This window comes from Bos grunniens, chromosome 19 (genome assembly GCF_055505025.1).
Source record: "Bos grunniens cultivar Pamir isolate PY7600 chromosome 19, Bosgru_T2T1.0, whole genome shotgun sequence".
NCBI lineage: Eukaryota > Metazoa > Chordata > Mammalia > Artiodactyla > Bovidae > Bos > Bos grunniens.
Window position 1 is genome coordinate 28,560,064 of NC_141183.1, and position 14,542 is coordinate 28,574,605.

Genomic DNA, 14,542 nt, shown 5'->3' on the forward strand with positions numbered 1-14,542 from the left:
CCGGCCCCTCTGAGCACCTGGGCTCTGACAGGCCCCCTCCTGCAGTGCTCTACTCTCTTGAGTCCATGGTGTATGGAGAGGAGATAGCAGGCTCGCTCCCAGACAGATGGTTTGGCTTGTACATTTAAACTGCTTGGTGAAAGGAGCCAGATTTTGCCCTGGACCAACCTAGAGGCCCAGTGTTTTCTGCTGTCCCTCACCGGGCCTTCTGAGGTGGCTGCCAGGTGAGCTGATAGGATTTGAGAGCCTGTTCTGTAACCCAGCTAGCCTGCATCCCCTCCTCTCCGAGGCAGGCTTGATATTTTCCCTTGTGAAAGGGGCAGCCAGGATCCAACAGTCCGTCTGCGTGCCAAGGTCATCCGGTCCTGTCCTCTGTCCTCCCCCAAGTGCCAGCTCTGTGATTCACGAACGGCATCTTGACAGAATTCTGGTTTGTGGAGGGGCCAGAGTTCCAAAGGAAATCAAGTGCTCCTTCTCTTCAGGAACACCAAGCGCTTCAGAAGGTGACCTTCCCCCAAGCCTGGGGTGCTGACTCCTCCCAGTCCTGATACCCAGTTAAAAACGCCCTAGTAACTTTGCAGGCTCTGACGTCCTCCTCCACCCTGTGTGTGTTCATTCACAGAGGGCGCTCAGCAGTGCAGTCTCAGTACCTCTTTCCTCCCAGGACCGCATTACCATGCAGAAGGCAAGCCCACCCCCAGCTCTCAGGCCAGTGGCTCTTCCAGTCCCTTGTGCCCATATGCAGACTCTGGCTCTGAGGGGATGATTTGCTGGTTTCCAAGGCCTGGGAGCAGAGCTCCAGGGGCACCAAGGAGGGCTATTCCGAGAGTTTGCTCCTGGGAACCTTGCAGGCAACGGGGCTTTAATAGAGGCACATGTGACCTTATCTCTAGCACCGCTCACAGCAGGACCTCCCTGGGTCTCCCCTGGCACAATTGGTCCAGCATCTGCCTGCAAAGCACCCAGTCAGGCACCCAGCTTACACACGGAGGCATCCATGGTTTACAAAACATGGGTCTGTCTGTATTTCCTTTGATCTTCACATGCCTAGGGGTCAGCAGGACAGAGGAAGGCATAGCTCATTGTAACTGACTTAGAATCTTACACTGTTGGACAGTTGAACTGATCCCAGAGAGAGGAAATGCCTTGACCAGGGTTTCAGGGCAGGTTGAGGGTAGGGAGGGAAGCTGGGCATTGGTCAGAAGTGAAGTGGTTAGCCCCAGGTCACACCGCTAGGGCCAGCACTTCTGACTCCTTCTCGAGCCTGCTTTCCACCAGTCACACTCGCACCGCGTCCGTTTGAGTCAGGAGACCCAAGTTCAAGTTCTGAACTTGAAAAAAATTTTCAAGTGGCTTTGAAAACAGCCTGTGAAGCCCAGCTGCCTCATTTGGATCCTGGGGATGGCAGTTCTTGCCCCTTGAGAGATGTGAGACTCAGACATAGTGTATGTTAGCAATAAGCACTGGTTTGCTTAAATCCATTGAGTTAACCTCCAACCTGTGTGACCTCCGTGTGCTCACTGTGGGGGAAGCAGTTGTTCTGGGACGGGGGGCTTCTGACCTGAAGGGGATCTGTTTCTTGCTTCTCAGAGGCTGGGGTGTGTCACTTTCTCCTTGGCCTGGCCCTGGAAGGAAGTGGCATACTGCAGACTTGAATGTGGCCAGCAGCATAAGGTGGGCACTCCTCGCCAGGTGGGTTGGAAGCCACCATTTTGCTGTGTGACATTAAGTCGGTCTTGTCCCCATTCTGAGCTTTGGTTTTCTCACATGTGAAATGAGGGTCTGCATTTGGGACTTTTAAACTTTAAAACAGCAGAATACTTTTTTTTTTTTTAAAAACACAGTGTTTATTGGCATCCCAACACATAGCACAGATAAGGAGCTGCTTTGGTGGTGTCGAGCAGCCATGCCCACCTTCTGCCCATGCCCCTATTCCATAGGGCTCGGAAGGGCCTGAGCTCCTCCAGCTACTGAACGTGAGTTAGGGCTTCAGCATCGAGGCAGGACCTGGCCCGCCCTTGCAGCCTGAAGGGTGCTCTGGCCCTTAGAATCAGGCAAGGGCGTGGTTCCTGAAGGCCAGCCTTTCTGCCCTCTGATTCCCGCGGGGCCTCCAGCAAAGCCAGCTTCTGCACCCTGTAGCTGGCCCCTGCCGGATCCTTGCGGAAGCTGGGCCCCTCCTGGAGAGGGGCTGGAGTACACGCCCACTCCACCAACCTGCCTTCAGGAAGACTATCCTCAGGTGTGGGGCTCAGGGTGCTGAGGACCTCGGGCGTCACCTGCTTTTTTTCCCCCTCTTCTCAGGAGAAGGCCATCAGCATCTGGGAGTCTGAGAACTTCTTCTTTGACCTCGAACCTCTCCCGGGAGCTGTAGAAGCTGTGAAACAGATGGCCAACCTGGAGAGGTAAGTCTGTCCTGGCCCAGGGTCCATGCCCCTTCCTGTGTGCCCTTTGCCTGTCTTCCTCCTGCTTGCCCTGCACCCTGCATGGGCCGGCTTGGTAAATCCTCCAGGGCCTCTCTGCAGGCTAAGATGCTTCCATCTAGTAACTTGGGAGAATGTGGAATCTAGTTTGACACGCTTTGCTGGGTGTCCTGGGTTCATTTGTTCAGCACGTCCCTGAGAACCAACTGTTAGACTCGTTCCCTGCAACCCTGGAGCTTACAGTCCAGCCGGGGAGCAGGCGGTGAACAGAGCATCACTCAGGAAGACTGTGGTAACACAGGGCCACGTGTGTGAAGGGGTGCGATGGGGACCTGGGAGAGATGGGGAGGAGGTGGCAGCAGGAGGAGGGGGAGCCATCCGTCTGACCCTGTGAGCCAAAGCCCCCCCTGCACCCGGAACCAGTGCCCACCACAATCCAGTAACACAGTGCTCCTCCTCTGAGAGCTTAAAAAACAGTCGTCTTACTGAGATGTAATTCATGCAGCCCACACCCAGGTGGTTTTTAGCGGAGTCACAGAGGTGTTCACCCATCACCATCATCAGCTTCACAGCCTATCCGCTCCCCATCTCCCGCAGAGAAACCCTGGACCATCCACAGTCGCTGCCTGTTCCTGCCTCCCCCCACCGCCCATGGCAACCACAGTAGGCCTCCTGTCGTGGATTTGCCTCTTCTGGACGTTTCATAGAAATTTCTTATGGTATCTGGCCTTCTGTGGCCGCTTCTTTCATTCAGCATGTTTCCAGGTTTATCTGTGTCCCAGGGTGAATCAGGGTTTCATCTCATTTTACTGCCAAGTGACTGTCAGTCCTGTGGCCCACCGTGTTCTGTCCAACTGCTCATTAACTGGTAGACCTTGGGGTGTTCCTTCTTTTTAAACACGGAGACTAACCCTGCTGTGAACCCTCATCTACAGGTCTCTGTGGTTGCTTGTTTTTGTTTCTCCTAGGTGTGTACCCAGGAGTGGAACTGCCGGGTCATGGGCTGAATCCAGACTGTTTTCAGCTGCACGTTTTACGTTCCCAGTAGTAATATCAAAGGGATCCAGCTCCTCCTCCCAACCCTGGCTGTAGTCTTTTATTATTTTTTTTAATATTTATTTTATTTGTTATTTATTTGGCTGCACCAGGTCTTAGTTGCAGCATGCGGGGATCTAGTTCCCTGACCAGGGATCAAACCTTAGGCCCCCTGCATTGGGAGGGTGGAGTCTTACCCGCTGGACCACTGGGGAAGTCTCTTTAAAAAAACATATTTATTTTATTTAGCTGTGGTCTTTTTTATTCCAGCCGTCCTAGTGGGTGTGATGTGGTGTCTCATTGTGGTTTTAATCTGCATTTCTCTGAAGACAAATGCTATGCAGCTTCTTTTGGTGTGCATATCAGCTGTCTGTCCTTTTGGGATAAATGTTTATTCAGATCCTTTGCTAACTTTTTTTCAATTGGGTTATTTGTCGTTTTTGTTATTGTTAACTCTTAAGAGCTCTTTATTTATTCTGGGTAACAAGTCCCCTGTGAGATATATGACTTGCAAATACAGTTTCTTATTCTATGATTGTTTTACTTTTCTTGCTGGTGTCCTTTAGAACCCAAAGTTTTTATTTTGATGTAGTTAAATTTATCTGTTATATTCTTTTGCTGTTTGTGTTTTTGGTGCCATCTCTAAGGATCCTTTGCCTAACCCAAGGTCACAAAGATTTGCTCCTGTGTTTTCTTCTAAGAGTGGTATAGGTTTAGCTCTTTTGTTCAGTTTGTTTGATTCATTTTGAGTTAATTTTTTTCATGTGGTGTGAGGTCCTACTTCCTTCTTTTTTGTGTGGGAAATCCAGTTGTCCCAGAGCCATTTGTTGAAAAGACCCTTCTTTCCTCCATGGAATGGTCTTGGCTTCCTTGTCAAAAGTCAATTGCCCATAAATGTTAGGATTTCTTTCTAGGCTTGCATAACTTTTATTGGTCACAGTTTTGCTTGAATTTAGTAGTCACAATGACAAATCAAATATTTGGTGTGATTTGGCCTTGGTTGTGCCATGTAACCAGAGAAGGCAATGACCCCACTCCAGTACTCTTGCCTGGAAAATCCCATGGACGGAGGAGCCTGGTAGGCTGCAGTCCTTGGGGTCTCGAAGAGTCAGACACAACTGAGCGACTCCACTTTCACTTTTCACTTTCATGCATCGGAGAAGGAAATGGCAACCCACTCCAGTGTCCTTGCCTGGAGAATCCCAGGGACGGGGGAGCCTGGCGGGCTGCTGTCTATGGGTCGCACAGAGTCGGACACGACTGAAGCGACTTAGCAGCAGCAGCAGCAGCAGCAGCAGCAGCAGCAGCAGCAGTGCCATGTAACTGGCCTTCCCAGGTGGTGGTGTTGGTAAAGAACACACCTGCCAGTTCAGGAGGCATAAGAGATGTGGGTTCAACCCCTGGGTTGAGAAGATTCCCTGGAGGAGGGCACAGCATCCCACTCCAGTATTATTCCGTGGAGAATCCCGGGGACAGAGGAACCTGGCAGGCTGCAGGCCATAGGGTCTCACAGAATCGGACACTACTGAAGCGACTCAGCACATATGTACATACCATGTAACTGCCTTTGAACTTCATCAGCTTTCAAGGTTCTAATGTGATAAATAGACATCAGGCCCTCTGAGCAGTATATTCTATTCTAGTCTATGATTTGAACTTGATCTACACTGGAGCAGTGTGATGCAACTTCTTCCACCTGTAGCAAAAGCCCAGAGAGGCAGAGAACGTGTAGAAAGCTTTTGCACCAAAGCCTTTTCTGCCCCCAGCTGTTTTGGGTCTTGGTTGTATCGTGCGGGATCTCTGGTCGCAGTACATGGACTCTAGTTGTGGTGTGCAGACTTAGTTGCTCTGCAGCATGTGGGATCTTCATTCCCCAACCAGGGACCAAACATGTGTCCCCTGCATTGCATGGCAGATTCTTAAGCACTGGACCCCCAGGGGAATCCCATATAAAGCTTTTAAAAGCTCTGTTCTTGTCTGGACCACACTCACCAGCTGTAGTCTGGAGAGCTGGGTTGCATGATGGTTAAGGCTCAGTGTGAACCAGAGTGAGCCCACTTCTCCAGAATCAGACCTTTAGCACGTTTCTAAACTCTCTGTGACTCGGTCTCTTCACCTGTAAAATGCACAGTGTAAGCGTTAGCTGCCACTGTTACTACTCGGCAGGATTTAGTAGGTGAGCAGCAAGAAGAGTGTCCTTTGGCCAAAGCAGCATGGGGAACGTCCATTAGAGGTTTCTTTTCGTAGTGGGGTGGGTTCCCAGAACTTGTTAGTTTGCAGATGTGTTTGAGCATTCTTTAGGGGGCGGGAGAGGAGGAATGTGGGTTCTGGAGCTTTTTCTCAGCTGCTCTATTTTGCAGACATTCCAGCTTGCGACATGCGTTGGCCCTTTACTTCCACTCTGGATCTTAGCTGGGTAGACAATTCTGATGATCAGTCTGTCCCCAAAGTTTGCATGGAGAGAGGGGTCGAGTCATAACCAAGTGGAGAGCCTTGTGTCTAATGCTTGTGTTGGAGGTTGCCCGGGAGGGGCTCGTTCAGGTGCAGATGCTTCTCCAGGAAGGCGACATCTGACCCCAGACCTGCAGGGTCGAAGTGAATAGTGAAGTGCAGAGTGGGCAGGGGTACAGGCCCCGGAGGGGAAGGGTTTTGCTGACTTGGTAACAAAGGAGACCAAGGTTTCAGCGAGTGTGGAGCAGGAAGGATATAGTGCATGTGGTTGAAGAGAGAAGGGTGTCATCTCACTTAGGTTTTAAAACCATGGGCTCGGGTGCTGAATTTGGCATTTCTCCAAAGAAGAGCTCCAGATGGCAACTAGGCATGTGAAGTTTGCCTCAGCGTTATTCATACTTAGGGAAATGAGTCACAACCACAGCGGGAAGCCCACGGAACGACTCTGACAAGAAAAACAAGTGTAGCCAAGGATGGAGGGAGCTTGGAGTCCTTGTTGCTGATGGTGGGATCGAAACAGATGCAGCTGCTGCCTCAGCAGCCATGTCCCCGGGGCGTGGAGCCGGCTGTAACCCAGCAGTCGAACCAAGAGAAATGAAGGTGCAGATCCACCAGGCCCTGAGCATGGGTGTCCCCAGCAGCTCGATGCCTGGGGGAAGCAGCTGCGCCCTCCATCCTGGCAGCGTGTGCCTCACCGCAATGTCACCGGGCAAGAAAGAGGCCTGAAGTGCCAGTGCCCTTGAAAACACGACCCCAAAGGACAAGACCACGTGCTGTGGGGTTCCGTTAAACATGAAATGTCCGGAACAGGCAACTCCACGGAGACACAGCAGGAGAGACCCAGGGCCGCAGTCTGACTGAGGTCTCTTGGGACCGCTTTGCAGAGAGCTGGGACCCAGTGTCCCACGGGTGCGACCCGAGGGGCAGGGAACCCGTTGGCACTGTTGGTGGGTGCTGGGTCTGGGGTTGTGGGAGGCGCTGGTGCAGCACAGACCTCAGGGGTCCCTGAGGGCCCAGGAAGACCAGCCCTTGACCCAGACTCTGGCTTGCAGGTTTCTTGGCTCCACGCCGAGCGGGGCCCTGATGTCCCTGATAACTGGCTCTGTCCTGTAAAGCCTCCCTGGCTGGATGCTGCTCACCTTCCCCAATAGTTCCTGTCACGTCTGGGTGGTGGTTCCAAACCTCTGCGTGGCTGGCTGCAACGGGGGCTGCCGTGTGGTTTGCAGGCCCCGGGCTGGTGTCCCACGTGGTGGCCGGGGTGGTGGCGATGGGGTGGGGGCAGGTGCAGGCCCAGGCAGGGGGGCTGTGGGCACACAGCCTCACCAGCCCGCTCTCTCCCCAGCACTGACGTCTTCATTTGCACAAGCCCCATCAAGATGTACAAGTACTGTCCCTTCGAGAAGGTGAGACACCTGCCACGGGGCCTCTGCTCACCTTGCCTGCGTCCTGGGGAAGGGTTGGGACCCTCCCATCCAGCCCGCCTGGGGGTCTGGGCCGGGGCCTCCTCCCAAACGTTAAAAAAAAGAAGGAAGGAAATTCTGTCAACTATAGATGTTTCTCTGACTTTTCTTGATTTTTCAAAATCTCTTTGATTAGCCATTACTTTAGCGATAAAAAAGTAAATACATTTGTCACTCAGGAAACAGTTACCAGGCCCCTGCTACAACACTGGGCATCTGGGGCTGAAAAATGCCTCTCTCTGCTCTTGGGAGCTGAGGACAGCGCGGCAGGAAAAGAGACAGGTGTCCCAGGCTCTGTGCTCCAGCAGGGAGGAAGTCCAGAAGCCCAGGCTGGCTCTCTGGGGAAGGGAGGAACTGGGAGGACCAGTTGTGAGTGGTGGGACAGCTGAGCAAAGGCCAAGAGACCTGGGGGAGGCGCAGGGGCAGAAGCAGGAAGGGGAGGGAGAGGCTGAAAGGCAGGGCCTTTACAGAACCATTGGTTTGGGCTTCAAGCAACAGGCACCCCAAGGCCTCTGAAGGGTTTTTAAGCAAAGCCAGGCCTGGAGTGTCCAAGTCCTGGATGGCCCAGATGTCAGCTTGTACTCACCCAGCTTGGCAAGGAGACAGCCTTGTGAACCCATTTTGTGAACCTAACAGCACCCAGTTATTCTGGGATGTTCATGTTACTTTGTGACCATGGAGGGGCTTTAAGAGAAGTGGGCCATTTGTGCGGATTCCCCATCTGCTGGGGAAGGTCACTTGGAGCAGGGTGTTGGGGGAGCCCCCAGACACGCCTGTACCCCTGGCTCTGGCACCGCACACCCACTCCCGCTGTGGGTCCAGTTCTCATGTGGCCTCCAGACCAAAGCTCAGGTAGGGCTGGAAGGCAGGCTGGTCAGGGCTTCTGGAAGGGATGACGCACCTAAGGGTTGCATCCCTTTTCCTTGAGCTGGAGCCTTGCAGGGTGCATGGGGGACCTGAGCTGGGTTGGGGTGTTTGGTCAGAGCCGCGGTACTGCCGCTTCGTAGCTGTGGACTGGGACGGCTCTGTGGTCCCCTGCACGTGGGTAGTCTCCCTGGCGGTGCCCTGGCCTCATAGCGCCCCCCCCTTCTTGGCCCGCTCTCGTTCCAGTATGCCTGGGTGGAGAAGCACTTTGGCCCTGACTTCCTGGAGCAGATTGTGCTGACCAGAGACAAGACCGTGGTCTCCGCTGACCTCCTCATAGACGACCGGGTGGACATCACAGGCAAGTGGCCTGAAGTAGGGGAGGGGCAGGCATGGGGGCCCCAACCCGAGTGCCCATCCCCCAGCCCCATAGTCACCAGATCTGTGTGAGGCATCCTGTCCAGCCTTGAACCTTGAGCTGAGCCTCCTCCCTTTCAGGGAGACAAGCTTCTTCCCCACACGCACCCCCAGGGAGTCAGGGAGAGTGGTCCAGCCCCGGGGTAATGCACTGGGGCAGCCTTGATCGTGTCACCATACACCTTGAAGCCTTGCCTTCCTGTTAAATGAGGGCCAGACTCTGGCTGCCAAACATTTCTTTTTAGCAACAGAATCCTTTCTTTTTTCCTCAAAAGTAATTTGGACTGAATCTAATATGTAAACCAGGAAAGCAAAACCTAATTTCTGTAGTTGAAGGTGGTTTGGAGCTGTATTTTTCCCTTTTGCTTATGGGTGTCCCCCTCCCCCCAAAATAAACAAACCTTGAGTTTGCTTATTAAGGCGAGGGGGAATGATTGGTTCACCAAACTGAAAAGCTAACGTGGGAGGGCTTCAGTTCAGTTCAGTTCAATCCAGTAGCTCAGTAGTGCCCAACTCTTTGCAACCCCATGGACTGCAGCACGCCAGGCTTCCCTGTCCATCACCAACTCCCAGAGCTTGCTCAAACTCATGTCCATCAAGTCGGTGATGCCATCCAACCACTTCCTCTATTGTCCCCGTTTCCTCCTGCCCTCAATCTTTCCCAGCATCAGGGTCTTTTCCAATGAGTCAGTTCTTCACATCAGGTGACCAACGTATTAGAGTTTCAGCTTCAGCATCAGTCCTTCCAATAAACATTCGGGACGGATCTCTTTTGGGATTGACTGGTTGAATCTCCTTGTAGTCCAAGGGACTCTCAAGAGTCTTCTCCAACACCACAGTTCAAAAGAATCAATTCTTTGGTGCTCAACTTGCTTTATGGTTCAACTCTCACGTCCATACATGACTCCTGGAAAAACCATAGCTTTGACTAGACTGACCTTTGTTGGTAAAATAATGTCTCTGCTTTTTAATATGCATCTACGTTTGTCATAGCTTTTCTTCAAGGAGCAAGCATCTTTTAATTTCATGGCCTCAGCCACCATCTGCAGTGATTTTGGAACCCAAGAAAATAGTCTGTCACTGTTTCCATTGTTTCCCCATCCATTTGCCATTAAGTGATGGGACCGGATGCCATGATCTTTGTTTTCTGAATGTTGAATTTTAAGCCAGCTTTTTCACTCTCTTCTTTCACTTTTATCAAAAGACTCTTTAGTTCCTCTTTGATTTCTGCCATAAGGGTGCTGTCATCTGCATATCTGAGGTTATTGATATTTCTCCCAGCAATCTTGATTCCAGCTTGTGCTTCATCCAGCCTGGCATTTCACATGATGTACTCTGCATATAAGTTAAATAAGCAGGATGACAACATACAGCCTTGACATACTCCTTTCTCAATTTGGAACCAGTCCGTTGTTCCATGTTCAGTTCTAACTGTTGCTTCTTGACCTGCATACAGATTTCTCAGGAGGCAGGTAAGACAATCTGGTATTCTCATCTCTTTAAGAATTTACCACAGTTTGTTGTGATCCACATAGTCAAATGCTTTAGCGTAGTCAATGAAACAGAAGTAGATGTTTTTCTGGAATTTTCTTGCTTTTTCTGTGATCAAAGGGATGTTGGCAATTTGGTCTCTGGTTCCTCTGCCTTTTCTAAATCCAGCTTGAACATCTGGAAGTTCACAGTTCATGTATTGTTGAAACCTGGCTTGGAGAATTTTGAGCACTGCTTTGCTAACATGTGAGATGAGTGCAATTGTATGGTAGTTTGAACATTCTTTGGGATTGGAATGAAAACTGACTTTTTCCAGTCCTGTGGGCATTGCTGAGTTTTCCAAATTTGCTGGCATATTGAGTGAAGCACTTTCATAGCATCATCTTTTAGGATTTGAAATGGCTCAGCTGGAATTTCATCACCTCCACTAGCTTTGTTCGTAGTGATGCTTCCTAAGGCCCACTTGACTTCACACTCCAGGATGTCTGGCTCTAGGTGAGTGATCACACCATCGTGGTTATCTGGGTCATTAAGATCTTTTTTGCATAGTTCTTCTGTGTATTCTTGCCTCCTCTTCTTAGTATCTTCTGCTTCTGTGCTTTATCGAGCCCATCTTTGCATGAAACGTTCTCTTGGTATCTCACATTTTTTTGAAGAGATCTCTAGTCTTTCCCATTCTATTGTTTTCCTCTATTTCTTGGCGTTTCTTGGCACTTAGGAAGACTTTCTTATCTGTGCTATTCTTTGAAACTCTGCATTCATATGGGTATATCTTTCCTTTTCTCCTTTACCTTTTGCTTCTCTTCTTTTCTCAGCTATTTGTAAGGTCTCCTCAGACAACCATTTTGCCTTTTTACATTTCTTCTTCCTGGGAGGGCTTCAGGTGTGGCTGAATCTAGGATCTCAGACAGCATCCACCAGATTCGGCTTCTTTATCTCCTGGTTCTGCCTGCATGCTCTGGCAGATGCTCCCCTGCTGGTGGTCGTCAGCAGTTTCGGGGTTAAATCGTATTCTCTTGTACACCTCAGTGGGAAAATCTGAAACATTCCTTCCCTGATTAATTTTGGAACTGGCTGGGGAAACATCCTCATCTCTACCCCCATCAGCGTCCAGAAAGTGGAATCCACACGAGGAACTTGAAGCTTGAGGGACTTGCGGGGCCCACGGTCAACAGCTGGTGACAAAGCTGGCCTGGGCATGGGGGCAGGATGCCCAGGCACGGGGGCAGGTCAGGCAGACATCTCGAGGGTCAGCCTCCAATGAGCACCTGCAATGGGATCCAGGGCTGCAAGGGGGTCCTCATCCAGTGGGCTGCTGTGACCCCCCTGGGGCTCCTGCCACGGGCCTGAGGTGCTGCTCTCTCCCCCAGGGGCCGAGCCGAATCCCAGCTGGGAGCACGTCCTGTTCACAGCCTGTCACAACCGCCACACGCAGCTGCAGCCCCCCAGCCGCAGGCTGCACTCGTGGGCAGATGACTGGAGGGCGATTCTGGACAGCAAGCGGCCCCACTGAGCTGGGCTGAGCTCTGGCCCTGTACGTGCCTGGCCGGGCTCTCCATGGACCTCAGTGCAGGGCGGGCCCAGGGGCCTGGACAGGACTCCAGGTGCCCAGGCCGACCTCAGGCCTCTGGTCTGGGAGGAGCTGGGGCATTGTTCGGTGGGGCAGTCCTCCCCTCCCTCAGGGAAGCCCCCTCCCTGCCGGCAGCTACCTGGTCTGAGGACGATGCAGGAGCAGATGGTCGAGTGGCTCCTCTGAACCTCAGCCCCTGCCGCCTGCCTGACACCCAGTGGGGTCTCCCCCAGGGACCCGCCTGGATCCAGCAACACAGTGAGAGTTCCAGGTCATGCTGGGTCCGTGCAGGGGACCTCACAGCCCGGCCTCTGACTGGCTGGAGGGCTCGGCCCCCACTCCAACCTGGGGGTTCACAAGCCTTGGGTGTTAGCTGGAGGCGTGAACAATAAATGCTGTTCTTAGTCCCCACCCCAAGGTCCTCTGCGTCTGGTCCCTGGGTGTCCAGCTGGGAGCTAAGAGGTGAGAGGCGCTGGGAGGCACAGCTTGGCAGGTTTGCCTCGCCGTGGGCTGCACGGAGTCAGGGATGACAGACCCTGACCTGGTGGCGGCGGCCATGCTGGCGGCCATGATGTCCCCGAGTGGGAAGCAGCCCCCTAGGCAGCCACCCCTGCCTGCGCTTTCTCATCCACTCCTGCTGTCTTCCCCACAGCTGCCCTCCAGGAACCCCCTGCTTGCCCCTCGGGCTCTGGGCCTAAGTTGGCCAGGAGGAAGGAGAGGAAAGCGGCAGGTGGGTCCTGACCAGGAGGGTGCTGGGGCTCCATCACGTGATCTCAAAATGCCTCAGCTCCATGGAGAGTGGAGACTGACCCCTTGAAAATGTTGTAGATATTCTGGGCTCAAGATGTAGAGCCCCTGGGAGGAGCAGAAGCTCCAGGTTTGGGCAGAAAGACTCAGGGTGTTTCTCCACTTTCTGGGTCAGTTTCCCCAGTTGGGACCCACCCCAGTGTTTCCGCATCCTGTGGCCTCATAACGCTTCCCGTGGCTTGCAACACTTTACGTGGGGTTGGGGGAGTGTAAGAGGCATACCAGAGGTCAACAGAGGATGAGATGGTTGGATGGCATCACTGACTCAATGGACATGAGTTTGGGCAAACTCTGGGAGGTAGAGAGGGACAGGGAAGCCTGGTGTGCTACAGTCCATGAGGTCATGAGGAGTCGGACATGACTGAGTGACCGAACAACGACAGATAGTGAAAAATGAACATGAGCCTGCATGGCTGAGTTTTAGTGTGTTTATACTTTTGGTCTTGCCCACAACCAGCCCAGGAGTCCAGGGCTCAGAGAGGTTCCAGGTGAGCCCAGGCCACCCAGCGAGCAGGGCTGGGGCAAGCTCAGCCCCCCAGAGGCCGCAGAGGAGAGGCTGTGGAAGGGGCCGGGACGTGGGAGCCAGGAGGGTAGGGCCTGGTTTGCCATCAACTTGCTGGGACCTGGGCCAAACCACATGTCTCTGAGCCTCTTCCAGGGTTGGTCAGCCCCCATGAGAAAGAGTTGCAGAAAACAGGGACATTTATTCCACAGTATTGCTGCTCGGTGGAGGAAATGGATGTGCTTAGTGACACAAGGTGGGGGAAGGTGTGGTGACCAGAGCCCCAGTGGCTGGAGCCCTTGTGGCCAGCTCCCTGGCATCCGGAACAGTGAACTTGGAAGGCTCTGACAGGAACCCGGGGCACTGGTCCTGACTTGGCCACCTGGTGGCAGCACAACCTATTGAAATGGACGCAGTTGTGTGTGCGCGTGTGCGTGTGCATGTGGTGATGGGGTGCCAGTGATTACTGGGGGCACAGGCAACCTCGGGGAAGGAAGAGAAGGAAGGACTCCTAAGCCCACTTCTGGGCTCCTGGAGCAGCAGCTGCCACCCATCCCCCTGGCCACCGTGGACAAGCTTGGACCCTGGGTGTCCACTGAGCTCAGGACAGTGTCCAGCCTGCCTGGCCAGCAGGAATCCTGTCTCAGCCACAAGCCTCAGACACCCATCACGCTTACGACCTCCGAGTGGCTGAGACATCATCACTCTGCTTCTGCATCAGGCATGTGTGCAGGTCTCGGGCACCTTGGCCTGTGCCTGAGCCCCACCAGACGCCCTGCACCCCCAGATGCCCCACACCCCCAGACTCCCAGCACCCCCAGATGCCCCTCACCCCCAGATGCCCTGTGCCCCCCAGTTCCTGGGGTGTATCACTCCTGTGTCTCATGTCCATTTTCCATTTAGAGGGTTTCCTGCACACAGCCACCCCCTGACCTTGTGGGGAATCAGGTTGCTGTCTCCCCAGCACTGTGCCTGAGGGAACGAGAGGCCCCAGCAGCTACATTTGTAGGCTTTTGTCCAGAGCTGCCCTGTCCCAGGGGCCGGGCCTCAGAGGGGAGGGTGCAGGCCTGCAGGTTCACACAACTGCTTGCCTCAAAAGACTGGGCCACACTGGGACGAATGATAGAAATGCTTAAGGATAGAAGTTCATAGAAACGGGAACCAATCACCTCCCCAGCCAACACCTTGGCCTTGTTGGCAATTTTGGTGAAATTTAAAAAAAAAAATCATTGATTTGATTCTGAAGTGCTGGCTTGGACCCACAGGTTGGGGCCTAAAGAGACTGGAAGTGATAAAGGTTCTTATTGTGAGAGACGTGGGGCCAAAGGGTCGCTGCTGATGAGGCTGCCTCCCTACCCGACCCTCCTTCGCAAAGGAGAGTTTGCAGGTGGTGTCCTCCGGTGCGGCAGCTGCAATTCACACATATGGACACCGGATGGCGCCAGAGAACCAGCGCTGGCTGCTCTCACCTCAGGCCGGTGGGAGCCAGGCACTCAGATCAGACCTGCCTGGACCCATCATCCTG

At 53.1% G+C, this 14,542-nt stretch overlaps 1 protein-coding gene across 5 annotated transcripts in view; it reads left to right on the forward strand.

The window, feature by feature from the left end:
* NT5M (5',3'-nucleotidase, mitochondrial) overlaps positions 1 to 14,542 on the forward strand; it is a 29,733-nt gene that overhangs the window by 4,985 nt on the left and 10,206 nt on the right. For 2 of the 5 annotated variants that reach the window (XM_086358370.1, XM_086358367.1), the window contains exons 2-5: positions 2,302 to 2,402; positions 7,249 to 7,309; positions 8,477 to 8,591; positions 11,509 to 12,119. In XM_086358370.1, the coding sequence (XP_086214496.1) occupies positions 2,302 to 2,402; positions 7,249 to 7,309; positions 8,477 to 8,591; positions 11,509 to 11,651 (420 nt within the window). In that variant the 3' untranslated portion in view covers positions 11,652 to 12,119. Of the gene's footprint in view, positions 1 to 2,301; positions 2,403 to 7,248; positions 7,310 to 8,476; positions 8,592 to 11,508; positions 12,120 to 14,542 lie in introns of those variants that run through there. The other 3 variants (XR_015147761.1, XM_086358368.1, XR_015147762.1) reach the window with 3 other exon arrangements.